Source organism: Cynara cardunculus (genome assembly GCF_001531365.2).
Source record: "Cynara cardunculus var. scolymus isolate 2C chromosome LG 1, CcrdV1, whole genome shotgun sequence".
Taxonomy (NCBI): domain Eukaryota; kingdom Viridiplantae; phylum Streptophyta; class Magnoliopsida; order Asterales; family Asteraceae; genus Cynara; species Cynara cardunculus.
Window position 1 is genome coordinate 18401279 of NC_037528.1, and position 15023 is coordinate 18416301.

At 33.4% G+C, this 15023-nt stretch overlaps 2 protein-coding genes across 2 annotated transcripts; one reads left to right on the top strand and one right to left on the bottom strand.

The window, feature by feature from the left end:
- The first annotated feature begins 1854 nt into the window (after nt 1-1854).
- LOC112512002 (cysteine-rich receptor-like protein kinase 2) lies at nt 1855-6334 on the top strand. Its single transcript, XM_025117774.1, has 8 exons — nt 1855-2304; nt 2427-2824; nt 4463-4588; nt 4737-4867; nt 4957-5164; nt 5262-5493; nt 5594-5750; nt 5896-6334. Exons 1-8 carry the CDS (start codon nt 1907-1909, stop codon nt 6196-6198), a joined length of 1953 nt encoding a protein of 650 aa, XP_024973542.1. The 5' UTR covers nt 1855-1906; the 3' UTR covers nt 6199-6334.
- A 5285-nt stretch (nt 6335-11619) lies between these two features.
- Nucleotides 11620-12099, bottom strand: LOC112520573 (ethylene-responsive transcription factor 1B-like). Its single transcript, XM_025129016.1, has one exon. It carries the CDS (start codon nt 12097-12099, stop codon nt 11620-11622), a length of 480 nt encoding a protein of 159 aa, XP_024984784.1.
- Nucleotides 12100-15023: the final 2924 nt, after the last annotated feature.

The following is a 15023-nucleotide window of genomic DNA, read 5'->3' on the forward strand; positions in this document are numbered from 1 at the left end:
TATTTAAAATGAGATGTTTATCCTATATTTGATTGTGTTTATCTGCAGTTAGTTACACGAATTCAGTTATGGGATGAAATCGGATAGGGATGAAATTGTTTAGGGATGAACGAGTTTAAGAGTTTTAAGAGTTTAAGAGTTTTTAAGAGTTTAAGAGTTTTTAAGAGTTTTAGTCAAATGCTTTATAATATAGTATAGATATATGTATATATGTCTTTGTGCTTTTCTTTTATATATTTTTGTGTATTACTCATATGTTGTGTACGAAAACATTTCATTATAAATATATATTTTAATAATCGACGATGCTGCAATTTTTGGGATTATTTTAAACGTTTTAAACTTTTGGATTTTGTAACAATTGCTACATTTTACACAATGTTTCATTTGATTTAAATTAAATTATTTGGAAAAAAAAATAGACAATGTTGAAACAATATGTGTTGGTATTGCCTTTTTCCATAAAACCAAAAAAATATTAGTTAATGATTAATTTTTATCATACTTAATATTGTATTTCACAAACAAATGAAATATATCATTTCTTCGTTTGTATGATTGATTGGCATGACATAAATAAACAAAGGCATAATACACAACTCATGGAAACAAACGACAAGTTGAAATGAAAATTGAAGGGAGCACGTTCATATGGAGTCGTTTCGTCTTGGTCTACTATGTTTGCATTCACCAATCAAGTTAAAGTTTCAAGTCAACATTGACTGCTAAATTATTAGGGCAATTGATGACGTGATGTTGATTTTGGATCCAATAAACTTTTTAAGCGGGTCCGTTTTAAGTTAAAGTTTCACGACTTCATTTTTGGAAAGTCAATGCGGTTTAATCCCCTCGGTCCTCTGTAGGTCTGCCCATGTCTTGTTAACAAATTCATAATCAAGTCAAAAGACTCCAAGTTTGTTAATTAATACCCTGAAGTGAAAAACATTTAGTCATCTCAATAACTTCTAAATTAACTTAACTACATGTTAACATGTATTGGTAGCCTACATTTAAGGGTTATAGGGAGCTTAAACAAAAATCATCCTCATGAACTTGTGTTAAAATGGATCTGAATATTTCTCCTCAAGATATGTTCAAATATTTATATCTCTGCTTAATGGCTCTTTTAAAAAGTAATATATTAGTTTTTATCTGGTCAATAACCATGAATAAACCGAAAGACAAATGATAAAATATAATCAATAGGTACTACTTAATTTCAACATCATTCCAAAAAAGTGTCTTTCCATTCATACAGCACCTGTTTCTTATCAGGCCACTATATATGTTTAAATATAGAAAACCATTCATTAAGAACACCACAAGAAGCTTCTTGGAGAATTTTTTGACCATCTACATGTAAAAAGGCTCATGAAAAACCATTTTTTTGCTTGTTTATTTACAAGCTTTCAATAAGCTTTTTTTTTTTTTTGCTGGTGGGTCTCACTTGTTTGAAAAAAGCTCTAATAAAAATCCATTGTTAAAAAAGAATAAAAATCTTCTTTCACATTGCAAAGAATATATGGGACCCCATTATATTAGTATCCAAAAGATTAAGGACAATTGAACCAATTCTAACCAGCCAATGTAGGACTCTAACACCCAGAGTGTCTAATCCAAAAGCTGTGCTGTGATGAGGGCTTGGTGGGCCTCTGGTGAAGAATGTCGTGCAGGAAAGGATATGAACCTTCTTTCACGATAGCCTCTAAACAGATCTCTCCATCTCCTCGTGACTCACTTTGGAATGACTAGTGAAAATGACATTTGAAAGTGGATTATTAGTCCACTCTCAAAAGTCTTTGTCATGCCTTATAAATTATGTAATATTATTATTCTCCTTGGTGCATACTGCATAAACTAAATTTTCAGAGTAAAGGAACAAACTGAAAAGCAAAAGAAGACATATATGAAGCAAGTTGAAGACTGGCAGCAGTCGTGGCGGCTGGCCAGCATGGTGTTGGTGGTGGTGCTCATGACCATGGCGGTTCCGGTGACATCACAGCCAAGTGATAGAAATAGCACGCTGATGAGATATTACTGTAGTCAGTATAAAACGATGCATGAGAAGTATTTCTTGAGCAACCTTAACGCCACCCTCTCTGACCTCCGTCGCCAGATATCCATCAGCAAGTTTTCCGCGGCTCGCACTTTGCTCAATGGTGAGTCTGTGTGGGGCCTTGCTTGGTGCAGGGCATATCTTTCCATCCCAGATTGTCTGGATTGTTTCGACTATGGTGTTGCTCAGCTAAAATCATGTGGGCTTGGCAATGGTGCTCATGTTATTTACAGCGACTGCGATGTCAGGTGCATATGTGCATATGCTTTTTAGATTTAATTCTTCTAATTTGTGTATGCTTTAATTTAGTTTTGCTGCTACTTTTGCTAAAGTTCCTCCATTACTAATTAGAGCTCATGCTTTGATGTAGGTACGAGAACAATAACTTCTACACTGAGGCTAATAATCGGGCAGGTGTGGTTGTATGTGGCAACATAACATCATCTGAGCCAGCAGAGCTCAGAAAAGCGGCAGAAGGGTTGTTATTAGACCTTCAAATTGCAATACCGAGAACACCGAATTTCTATGGAGCTTCAACAAGGAAAGTAGCTGCTAGAAATGCTACCGTCTATGCCATTGCTCAATGTAATCTAAAAGTAAGCCAGAGCGTTTGTCTAGAATGCTTACAGTTGAGATCCACATCTCTATATGATTGCATTCCTAATACTGATGGGCGGGCAATGGATAATGGATGCTTTATGCGGTATTCCACAACTCCATTTTTCGGGCAAAACCAGACAACTGATATTCAGTCTTTTCTTTGGGATGGTAAGACCTCTGCTCTTCTAGAGACTAAAACTGTTCTTTTTCCATGTTAGTAGATTTTCATAACCACCAGTTTGATAGAGAAATAATACTCTTCTAACATGTACCACACACAAAGTAATTAGTTTCTCCTTTATGTCAATCAATAGGAACTTAGGAATCAAGCTATTGCAAGTCTCGATATCAGATCAAACACAAGCACAATGAACACCAGACTTAAAATCGCCTCTGTTCACACTTTGTCCAAATCCGATCACCACCCTTCATATAAGACCCACTAATTAGGAACACACCTGTAAAATTTCAGCTCAATCACACAAGGTTTGCTTGTCGATCAGACCACGTGATCAAAGCTCAGGAAACGGACCTACTCTTTGGGGTATGGTTGCCGGTGAAACTACAAAATTGCCGGGATTAGTCGGGCTTTGGACCGGACACCCTTCCAAAAAAAAAAAAAAAAGTGTAAATTACGCTGTTAGAAAGGTATTATCGACCATTTTAAAATGAGTTTAATATTGAACATTTTATAATTATGTAATTTTTTACCGTTAATAAATAAAAGAGTAAATTACGTTTTTAGTTCATGTGGTTTGTTGAAAATTTCTATTTTTGTTCTTATGGTTTTTGAAATTATGATTTCCATCACTATATTATATAATTCATTATCTTTTTTGTCCTTATGATTTAAAATTTATTGTTTTTTTCATCTCTACGATTTACAATTAATTTCTATTTTAGTCATTCATGCCTAAAACTAGTGTTTTGGCCTCAAAGACGAAAATAAAAATGAATTGCAAATCGTAAGAACTAAAATCGAGATTTCGAAACCACAGGGACGAAATCCGCATTTTTTTAACAAACCACATGGACGAAAAACATAATTTACTCTAAACAAAAATAGTTTATTTTTGACGTTAGTAACATGCGTCTATGATAAATGCAATATTTAATTTTCAATAATTAAATACACATTTGTCTGGATATTTGTTATTGATCCTTCTTGAATTTTCTAATACAATTTAACGTGAATAACAAGGTGAATTTTTTTATAAAATTTAACGTAAATACAAATTTCTTAATATAGTCTTTTTAGTTAGATTAATTTGTTCATATTGATGTAATAATGTTAACATAATAACATGCATGTTAACCAACTCTTTTGAGTTTTTTTTTGGGGTGTTTTTGGAGTTATTTGTTTAAAGTTAATTCTAGATTAATGTTTAGACTTAAGGGTTAATTTGTGAGTTTAGGACCAACTATCTACATTAACTTGTTTATATTTAGGGTTTATTTGTTTATATTTGAGGTTAATATATTGTATCTCGATCCAATCATGTAGAATCACGTTGGAAATGCGCTAACAATCAATTAGTTTTAAAGTATTAATTGATTATTTATTGAATAATTTTTAGTGAATTACATATTAAATTTTTATTTAATCGAACCAAAATAGCAAAAACGGAGTCCGTATAATAATTTTATACTTATCTTTTAAGTTTTTTATATTACGATAACTATTTTGTTATACCACCGCAAACAAAAAAAAAAAAAAAAAAAAAAAAAAAACCATGGATTCGCAGCTGAAACCCTTGGATAAAAATCTGGAAACCCATGAATATTTTTCATATCTGTGTTTTACAGATGATTCCAGCAAGAAGAGATCATATATAATTGGGGGAGTTATTGGAGGTGTAAGCTTTCTGTTGCTTCTACTTGCATTTTTCTTATGGCATCGCAGATCAAAGAAGATGGGTAGAGACCAACAAGGTAAATACAAGATGTACAAACTAGCATATATGGACTTTTACTGTTTTATTCTTTTAACTTTTGTCTAACTGATATTTTACATGCCCTCTAGAACATAAATACCCTTCCTGACTGTTTCTATGCCAATTTTTGGTTTTCCAATTGCTAGATAGATCAACAGTATCAACCCAATTGCTGCAAGGTCCGGGAACATATAGCTACAATGATTTAAAAGTAGCCACAAATAATTTCAGTGATGAGTGCAAACTTGGAGGAGGGGTGTTTGGTGAAGTATATAAGGTATCATGTTCGTCAAAATATATATATAACTTTCGAGTATAATATGGTCATTTCCTTCCATTTTGTTTGTGTATGGTGACACGATGCAGGGAACTCTCAAGGATGGGAATGCGGTTGCGATTAAAAAAACCTTTATGGCCTCTAGTGGAGGAAAGAAACACTTCCATGATGAACTTAAGATCATAAGTAATGTTCATCACCGGCATCTTGTACGTCTTCTAGGATATTGTACCAAAGGCACCCACTTATTTCTTGTCCATGAGTACATGGAAAATGGTAGCCTTGATCAATTCTATGGTGAGTCGAGACATTTTATTTATTTCTTGAGCGTTTAGATTTGCAACTATTTTTATCTCCTATTAGCGGCTAGTAAATCCATTTTTACCCTAAACAGGTGACAGAGCAAGGACTCTAAACTGGAAACAAAGGTTTGAAATAATATTTGGGACAGCAAGGGGCCTTGCATATCTACATGAACAGTACCATGTTACGATCATCCATAGAGATATAAAAACAAGCAACATTCTACTTGACAGTGAATTTCAGCCCAAAATTGCAGATTTTGGGCTGATGAGACTACTACCAGAAGATAAGACTCATCTCAGCACCGAATTTGCAGGGACTTTGTATGTTTAAATCAATACATATACATTTGCTGCTAACTCTCTTTTCTCTCCCTTGATCAAAATGTATTCTCAATAACATTAGTTAGTCTTACTATACCAGGAATCATTACCTAGCACCCGAATATGCCATTCATGGACAATTATCTGAGAAAGTTGATACATACAGCTTTGGCATTGTGGTCCTTGAAATCCTTAGTGGAAAGAGGTACAAGGATGCCATAGATGATAAATCAGCGACACAAAGCCTCCTTGATCATGTAGGTTATTTAGAAATAGGGATTGATTCCTTTAAACCATTTTATTTATTCATGGTTTTAATGAGGTGGTCTATTCGAGATGCAATGGTGGGTACGCTACTTAAGTAAGTTCTCACTAACCTTTCTATTGTTATGTCTATGACAGGCTTGGAATCTGTACGAGAATGGTACACATTTGAATCTAATGGATGACAAAATAGATCCTAGTGAATATGCAGATGAAGATGCAACAAAAGTCATAGAGATAGCATTGATATGCACTCAGTCACCAGTTTCAGCTAGACCTGCAATGTCTGAAGTGGTTACGCTTTTAAGTGACAAATCACTTGATGAAAGACCACCAGTAAGGCCTACCATTTCGGACGATGAGGTGAAGATTCAAGTTGCTAGCATAGAATCATCCGCCTCCAATGCGACTGCCTCCACCGTTCAACTTTCAGGCCGCTAAATTTTCAATTTCTACAATATTGTCTAGTTTTAAATTATGTGGATGTATACAATAAGATCATCACAAATAAAGTTCATGCCATTCCGCTCTAACAAGATGAATCTTTCCGGCCGTCAGTGTTATCTCCTTTCGTCAATACATAAGTGATTACTTCCTTCGGCAATCCGTTTGTGAATAAAGTTTATCGCAAATCGTTAGGTGACATTGAGTTATAGTGATTCATCTTGGAAGGAGCCATTCGGCAATCCGCCGGAGATATATATCCTTCCAGGATCAGTAGGTGAAAGTTGTACCCACAAAAGTTTCACCCGCAAATCATCGAACGATGCCACTTTCACCGACAGATTACCAAAAGAAAGCCTTTTGTATTCTACTACCTGAAATGGCACAAATGAACTTGGAGGATAATAAGAAGAAAATGCAAACAAGAATAAAAGAATATTGGACTTGGATAAAAACACGTTCCTTTGACCAGTCATATAGCGGGCGACCTTTCTTGCGACCTTGGGTCGCGTTGACCAAGTCATCAGCGTCCTTTTGAACGTATATCACATGTGATTTTACTCATGTAAGCACATGTGATTTAGCCATTACCATTTGATGTCTCTCTCTCTCTCTCTCTATATATATATATATGTATATTATAAGTAGGGTTGGGTTCATGTGACACCAACCGGCTTTCATGAAACTGGTGAGACCACATTTTTACACTTGAAACTTCACAACAAAACATTGTTAAGGTAAAAAAAAAATCTGAACATTCACACAAACATTATGAAAGTTACGTTAATAGTGTTTTGCTGTGAAGTTTTAAGTATAAAAAAAGTTGTCTTACGGGTCTCACGGGACCTGTTCTCACATGATTCTAAGTCTCTCTCTCTCTCTCTCTCTCTATATATATATATATATATATACACACATGCAAGCACGCACGCGCGCGCCCACGCACGCACGCACGCACACACACACACACATATATATATTGGGAGGACGATCAAACATGATTTAATCAAACGAGAACAAAAGAAAGGCAAAATCACATGTGAGTTTAATCAAATGCGATTTAGTCATTCTTGTGTTCAGTTATTTGGTAATTATTTTTGTTTGAAACCAAATCTATATATGGGGAGGATCAAACGTGAACTATGGATATACATATGTAGACAAGAAAAGTTAAAGTGAGAAGGGATCTGTACCTTTTATTACTTCTAATCTCAAACCCACCCGTGAATTACGCTTGATACGGGATTAATCCGGTGCATCTTGACGCATCTTATTCTAATGTGCATCCAATGGTGGAGATATCTTTTTAAAATTTTCACCATAATTTTCATTCTAATCGGAACCTAACACTACATTGTGAAACAAATATATGTTAAACAATATATATATATATATATATATATAGAGAGAGAGAGAGAGAGAGAGAGAGAGAGAAAAGATCAAATGTTAACCAACAATTTTGTGTTAACTTTGTAAACCATGTCAACCAATCAAATTACATTCTTCTAGTAGGTTTATGTCATGTTCACAATTTAATTACAAGGGTAATTCAGTAAATTGATTTGATATGTAACTCCCAAACAATTAATGGGGAGTTACAAATCATCAAATCCCAAAAAAAAAATATTTATAATATTAACATTTTTTATAAAAATTTTGATATTTCATGTTCATTGTTTTTTGAGTTTTTAATTCACATAGGAAGCACAGTAGTAAAATTTTCGGTATCGATCAAGCTAACATAGCTAAACGCAATGGAAAAGAAATCGACAACAGTGAGAAGATTAAAATGGTTTATGATAACAATCGGAGTTCGAGGTCGGGAAGTGAAGAAATTAACCAAAACGAATGTCTTGGTAATAAATTAATATTTTTATTAGATTCGTTTTAATCAAAATTATGTTCATTACGATGTGTTGTGTTTTTTATAATTTATCTTGTATTGATAGTTTTTTTTTTCTTAAATTGCACAATGTGTTCATAGCATAGATGTTATGTGTTCATGTATTTTATACGATATGAACAAGGAGTGAACACGATATGAACAAGGGGTGAACAATCACATAAGACCAGAAACATATATGAACAAAGGATGAACAATCACATAAGACCTGAAACATATATGAACAAGGAGTGAACTTTAAACGGTGTGGATGCAAAGCATGTATAAAACTCCAATTGACAAAGGATCGCTCTTTAATGTGTTTATAATGAAGGAACTATTGTTCACAAGCTGTTCATATTGTGTTCATACCTGTTTTATTTATTTATTTATTCCCTTTTATATAGCAATTATTCTTATTATGTTCATATTGTATTCATAAATGTTATGCTATGCGGTCCAAGTTCATATATATATATATATATATATCAATTTGTTGTTCGTATTTGACACAATGGTTTATATATATATATGTAGTTGTGTTCATATGGTTTTTATATTAACAAAAATAAATTAACAAAAATTATAGAATTTTTTGATTTTGTAACTCGCAATTAATGATATGGAGTTACAAAATTTTTTTTACCTAAATACCTTTTTCAACTTTGTTCACTTATCTTTAAGAATTTTTAAATTTAAAAAAAAAAGTTTTTATCATGATTAATCATAACCGTTTATTGAAAGATTGAATGGTCAAGATTGGTTAGCAAAGTTAACACAAAAACTTTGGTTAACATTTGAATCTGGCCATATATATATATATATATATATATATATATATATAGGGCCAGAGAGAGAGGAGGTTTATTTTGCAAACCATGTTATTTGTACAAACCGTACAAATTGCATTCAACCAATCATAATTTTCCATTTTGTTGATTTTTTTGTAATTATGATAGATTGATTAATCATTTTTATTATGGAGTGTATCATCTTCATTATATTAATTTTAGAAAAATACATGAAACAATTTCATTAAAATTTCATAAGTATTATATGAAACAATTTCATAACCATATATGAAACAACTTCATCAAAAAAGGTATTATATTAAACAATTTCATAAGATTAAATAATTCCATGAAAAAAATTCATAAGATTAAACAATGAAATCGACGGATGAGGATGGTTTGCACGGTTTGTACAAATAACATGGTTTGCATTTGATCGCTCATCTCTCTCTCCCTCTCTCTCTCTCTCTCTATATATATATATATATGTATCATACTTAAATGGTAAAAAATCACGTGAAACAAACGTTAAGATAGAAGTTCTCATTGGTCTCACAAATTTTAAAGTTCTCAAATGATTAAGCTCATATATATATATATATAAACAATAAGGTTAAAATGATGTTTATTGATGATGCGCAAAGGAAATAAAAAGATTACTTACAAAACCATTTGTCATTCGTATTAAGTTTTAGGTCTTTTTCATGTTTATTTCTTAATGCAATTAAATAAGAAAATATGACATGAATTATTCAGTTGTTAATAATTAATTAGACAACTTATTGTAAGTTTATATTCCATCGTGTCTAATTGCAACTTGCAAGACAAAACAATTATGGCATATATTAATAAGAAAATGGAATAATCAACTGATTAAGGAAAATAATCAAATGCATAAAAAACCAATTAAAGCAATTAAGGAATCTAGTGCATATATAATACCAAGCAAAGCAATTATGGAATCAAATGGATATAAAATGTCTAAAACCTGCACATGTTGTTGCGGTCAACTGAGTTGATAAAACCACTACTTGAATCTAGATTTACATACGGTTCCAAGCTAAAACTGGAGGCCCTAAAACACTGCAATTAAGTAGAATCTTGTGCTATGCATTGGAATCCTTATAAAACAATGAATAACTCAAACAATACATGAAAATATTTGAATTTTCTTTTCCTTCTTTTTTTGCTCTACAAAAATAAGATGTTAAGATTAAAAGTTTATGAAGCATGACAAACACCGGGAAATTCACTTAATACATTAGCTGACAAATTTCATTGATTAATCACAAAACCATGAAACACATTACACTTAATAACTCATAAGAACAATAATTAGATCGTCAAACAACAATTCAATATGAACTATCGAAGCAAAATTAGATAGCAATAGCCTAGAAAAGCAATTACACAAACCAGACAAACAAATGGAAATAGTTAATAGAAACAAAAGTAATTTAAATAGTCAATAATGGGAAGAATTTAGTGAAAGATTCATAGATATATCTACAGATATAAAATGTAGTTAAATATTCACCGGAGTATCTAGACGAGGAGGTGGTATAAGACTTGTAAAGGGGTAGAAGCTTCCAACAGTCCTACTGTGGATAGGTTTCTCATGGTAGAACCAATGCTAAAGAAGCCAAATAAAATACAGTGTCATGGAATTAATGTTCACTACATTTCTCTCCTCTCCTATCCTATCTGTAAAACATCTTCATCAAATATAAACTACAAAGACCTCGCTCCTCTTTCTGGGCAAGTGCATTTGAATGAAGACAGTGTTCATCTCACATGAACTTGGGAGATTGTTGAGAAATGTTAGGAGAGAATGTAAAAAAGAAACTTTTGTCAGTACTGAGCAAATGAGGTGATTGCATAAGGCAAAAAGGACCATCATTCTCTCACTCCAGTCAATAAATTTCTTGGTAATCCCATTTTTAAAAGGCTGCAACAACACTTCTACTAAGGCATGGAGATCTTTTTGGATTATTTCACTTTGTCTGGGTAATTATAAACAATTGAGGAGAGAGAAGAAAGTTTGAGTAACGCATGCGAGGATACTTAAATAGTTCTTCACTCTTTCAAACCATGTTTTGATCATGTTGTGGTGCCCAGAAGACATATATGATATAGTGTATGGCCATTGATCAAGTCATGGGTTCCAGACAAGTCCATAAAGAGAAATTGAAGAAGAGGAAGGAGAAAGAACCCTTGAAGCAAGATTTATATTCAAACCTCTTCTTCAATAAAATTGAGAAACAATGTAAGTGTGGCAAAGGCCAAGGGCGGTGAAATCGTTGTGCTATCCGAGGCCATGGACAAGGAATAGAGGGCTAGACACAAGCAAACAACAACAGCCGAAGTTTTCAAGCTACAAAAGGTTGTGGGAGAAGTATGGTCACTATGCTTGTTGGAGGGATGGAGAGGGATTTCTCATGGAAAGCACAGATGGCCTTTTCAATTTTCTGAAAAATCCCTCAGGTACTGAGGAAACAAATTCAAAATATGTATAACCATTAAGAACCCAGAAGCATTAATATTGAACTTGAAATGAAATCCAAGCTCTGGGATCATCAACATATCACCTTCATTATTATTTATGATGAACAAAAACAAAAATCAAGAAGAAATAAAAAAATTAAAGCCATATCTCAATAATGGGGTCTGTTGATCGGAATCATGGATGAGTAGATGTAGCAGATGAGCATGAAACTCTTAATTTTTTTCTACCTGTGTCATAAATTAGTAAGAACTCAAAAGCTCCTCCAACAAATCAGATCCTAAATCTTCTAACACCAATAAATTTGTCCGCTGTTTCTTTTCTTTTGAATTCAAGGACGACGACTTTTTTCGACGCTTGTGCATCTCCTTTAAAGCGACTGCTGGAGATCCCTCAACCTTGCTACTGCAGCACTTGATTCCTTTCAAGGACTCCTTCACAGTCTCAACAGAGAAATTTAACGAAGATGAAACCCCCCTCATTGAATATGATGCTTGATCATATGCCAATGCCGCTTCCTCTGCAGTATTGAATGTCCCCAACCAAACTCTCTTCCCATTTCGGGTTGAATCCCTGATCTCTGCTGCAAATTTTCCCCATGGCCGCTTTCTGACACCAATGTATCGCCTTACCTTCTCACCTTCTTTTCTATCTGCATTTGCGAATTCTTCGTATGTGAAATACTCGAAATTCAATTGCTGAGAGGATGTTAAAAGTGCCATATTTAGGTAATGAATTTTGCACAAATGTACTGAAAGTGCTTTGCAAAGACTTTTTGTGAAAGAGCGTGTGTTTTGGAGAATTTATATTGTTGTAAACAGCAGCAAGTTGACAATTTATTAAATTTGTGGATCCAAGAACATAAACAAATGAATGAACTATGATTAATATGGGAATTAATAAATAGAAAAAGAGAACAAAAATCTAGCGATGGCTTGTTACAATGTCTGTTATGTGCTTATATTTTCCTGACGAAATTGGTCATATGCAGTTTAGTACGAGCTCCATGCATGCAACAAAAAGTTAACCATGCACATGGTAGTATAAAACAAATTCGCTTTTGATGAAATGCTTTCCCATAATTAACAAAATTAATATTGGAATCAGGTGGATCATAAAGAACATCAATAATAATAATAATGACCATAACAATTAGGTACTTTTAAACCTCTGTATTCCTCAATACAAACTAATCTACTTGTCTACGTGCCAACCAATTAACGATCTAAGCTTGTAAAAGTAGATGGATCGAGGACTTGCAAATTCTTAAAACTTTCAGCTCTTGTAATAATCAATGTGTTTGGGAGTGGGCAGCCGACCTTTCCTATATAGCAAAACGTTAATAATAGGTAACGATAAATGCCAACTTCTAATATATATTTTTTCTTTCTTCTGATGTTGGTATTCTACTACCTTTTTTTCTCTCCTTTCTTTATATTTTCTGTGTGGTTTTACTTTTGTAGTACTTTGCTTTTACCAACTTGTGCATAATTTCCGTTTAATGAAATACTCGTGCCTTAATTAAAAAATGGTTCCTAAAAGTTCTTTTTGTTCAAGTGGCAAATCCAAACTTCGTTACTTTTAATTAAGTTTTATATTTTGAACCTTCAAATTCTTTGATTTATCTCATCAAAACTTCTTTTTCATCGTTCTAAATGGTCCTCCTGAGAAGGATGCAATTTCGGTCCTCGTGATGAGGATAGAAACACGCAGAGAAATTAAGACATGACGACAGATAAAAAAAAATCATGGAAGAAAAAGAATATAGGCTGGTTATCCAACATCTTGTGCAGAGGAAGAGTTGGCAAGTTTGTTTGTCCAATGAAGAGATGCAATGTTACCGGTCACTGTTGCAAAAGATTTTTAAAATGATTCCAAGTCACAACTTCATAAACAATGGACCACTAGGGGACCGCAAAGATTCAAAAGAGGCCAATTTTTTTTTTTAATTAACCACGTGTGGTTTTTGCATTTGGTTGCAAATTAATGCCTCCAATTCAACAATGAAGGCATACACCACTACTGCAAGTCGGTTTAGGAAGTCGACTTGAACAGGGAAGAAACTCTTGCCACAATATGAGCAAGTAGAACACAACACGGACGCTCTTACCAACGCGACTTATATGGCGATCAAACAAAAAAGTTATGAAGACACTGTGGAGTGCCATATATGTAAAAACCAAATAACAATACAAGTTGACCAAAAAAATGTATGTGAAGTTTGTCCCTCCGGAAATCCAATAGAGTAGACATTGAAACCAAAATTAGTATATATTTAACAGTAGACATGATATAGAGCCCCCTACCAGGAATGCTACTATATTAGTTGTCTAAGAAATGGATGAAAAATAAATAACTTATATATCCTATGGGCCACTATGTGATTAAAAGATACAGAAGAAGCTAATCAATATTTTATCAATCAGCACGAGGCTTAAATGCAGTCTGTTGAAAATTCTTTGAATTCACCGTGGAAGGCATATGCCACCATTATGTAAGTTGTTTTGGGAAGTCACCTTGAAATGGGGAGAAACTCCAGGTACTATGTGTGCAAGTTTGAGTGCAGCATCAAACATCCCTTACAATATCAGACAAGAGTGTCTTGTTGGGTTGGGTTATCCCCCCCCCCCCCCCCTTTTTTTTTTTGAAATAGCAGCCAAAAATATCATTCAAAAGAAGGCTAGCAAGCAACTAGCAACAAAAAAACCGGCATTAGAAGGTTTTTATACGGTCAGAAGGATAACATCTCCATACAATTGAGTTTTTATTGCTCTCCTTACACCTAGCCAGGACCCAACTAAAAGACTTCTCGACGATGAGATCTGGAATAGTATGTAGGATATAGCAAAGCAAGAAAGTTGTATATCGAGTAATCGTCAGTGATAATTATTGAAAAAAGACTATATAGGAAAATAAAAGAGTAACATAAACTTGACAAGGAAGCTGAAAGACTAAAATGTGAGAAATAAACTCTCCGAAAAATAAAACTCGAATTAATAGGGAGTCTCATGAGATCCTAAGGACCACCAAGCTTTGAATCATTCAAGATTTAACACATTCTTCAATACTCCCCTTTGATTCAAAGTTGATGATGCACAGTTGATGTCAGGTCTAAGTTCTTCAAACCTGGCTTGAGGAAGAGCTTTAGTGAATATATCTACTAACCGATGTTTTGACTTGCACGGTACCAGCTTCATTCCTTTTGAAGATGATATTATCGCCACCGTGCAACGCGCGGCAACACTAGTATTAGGTAATAAGAAGTCAATAACGTATGAAAAAAACAAAGGTTGAAACCTTAAATATAGATATAAATTGGACCGTCTCATATGGTTGATAACTTTTTGTTCTTCCAAATTTAGAAGTTATCTTAATTAATAACAAGAAATCTACTATATTCTAATGTAAGAATATAATTCATGCGAACATAATATAAAAAAAGTTAGTGGGAGATGAACGATAAATAATATATCAAGGTTTTATAGAAAAGTAGTTTTAGACTTTCATAATAGATAAAAAAAAAAACTTGCAGAAGCACTAAGCCTATAGAATGAACGACCAATTAACTTTTTCACATATTAATTTTCCAATGTACTTAATTAATACATGTTTGAGCCTTTAATATAATACAAAATTCTTTCCGGCT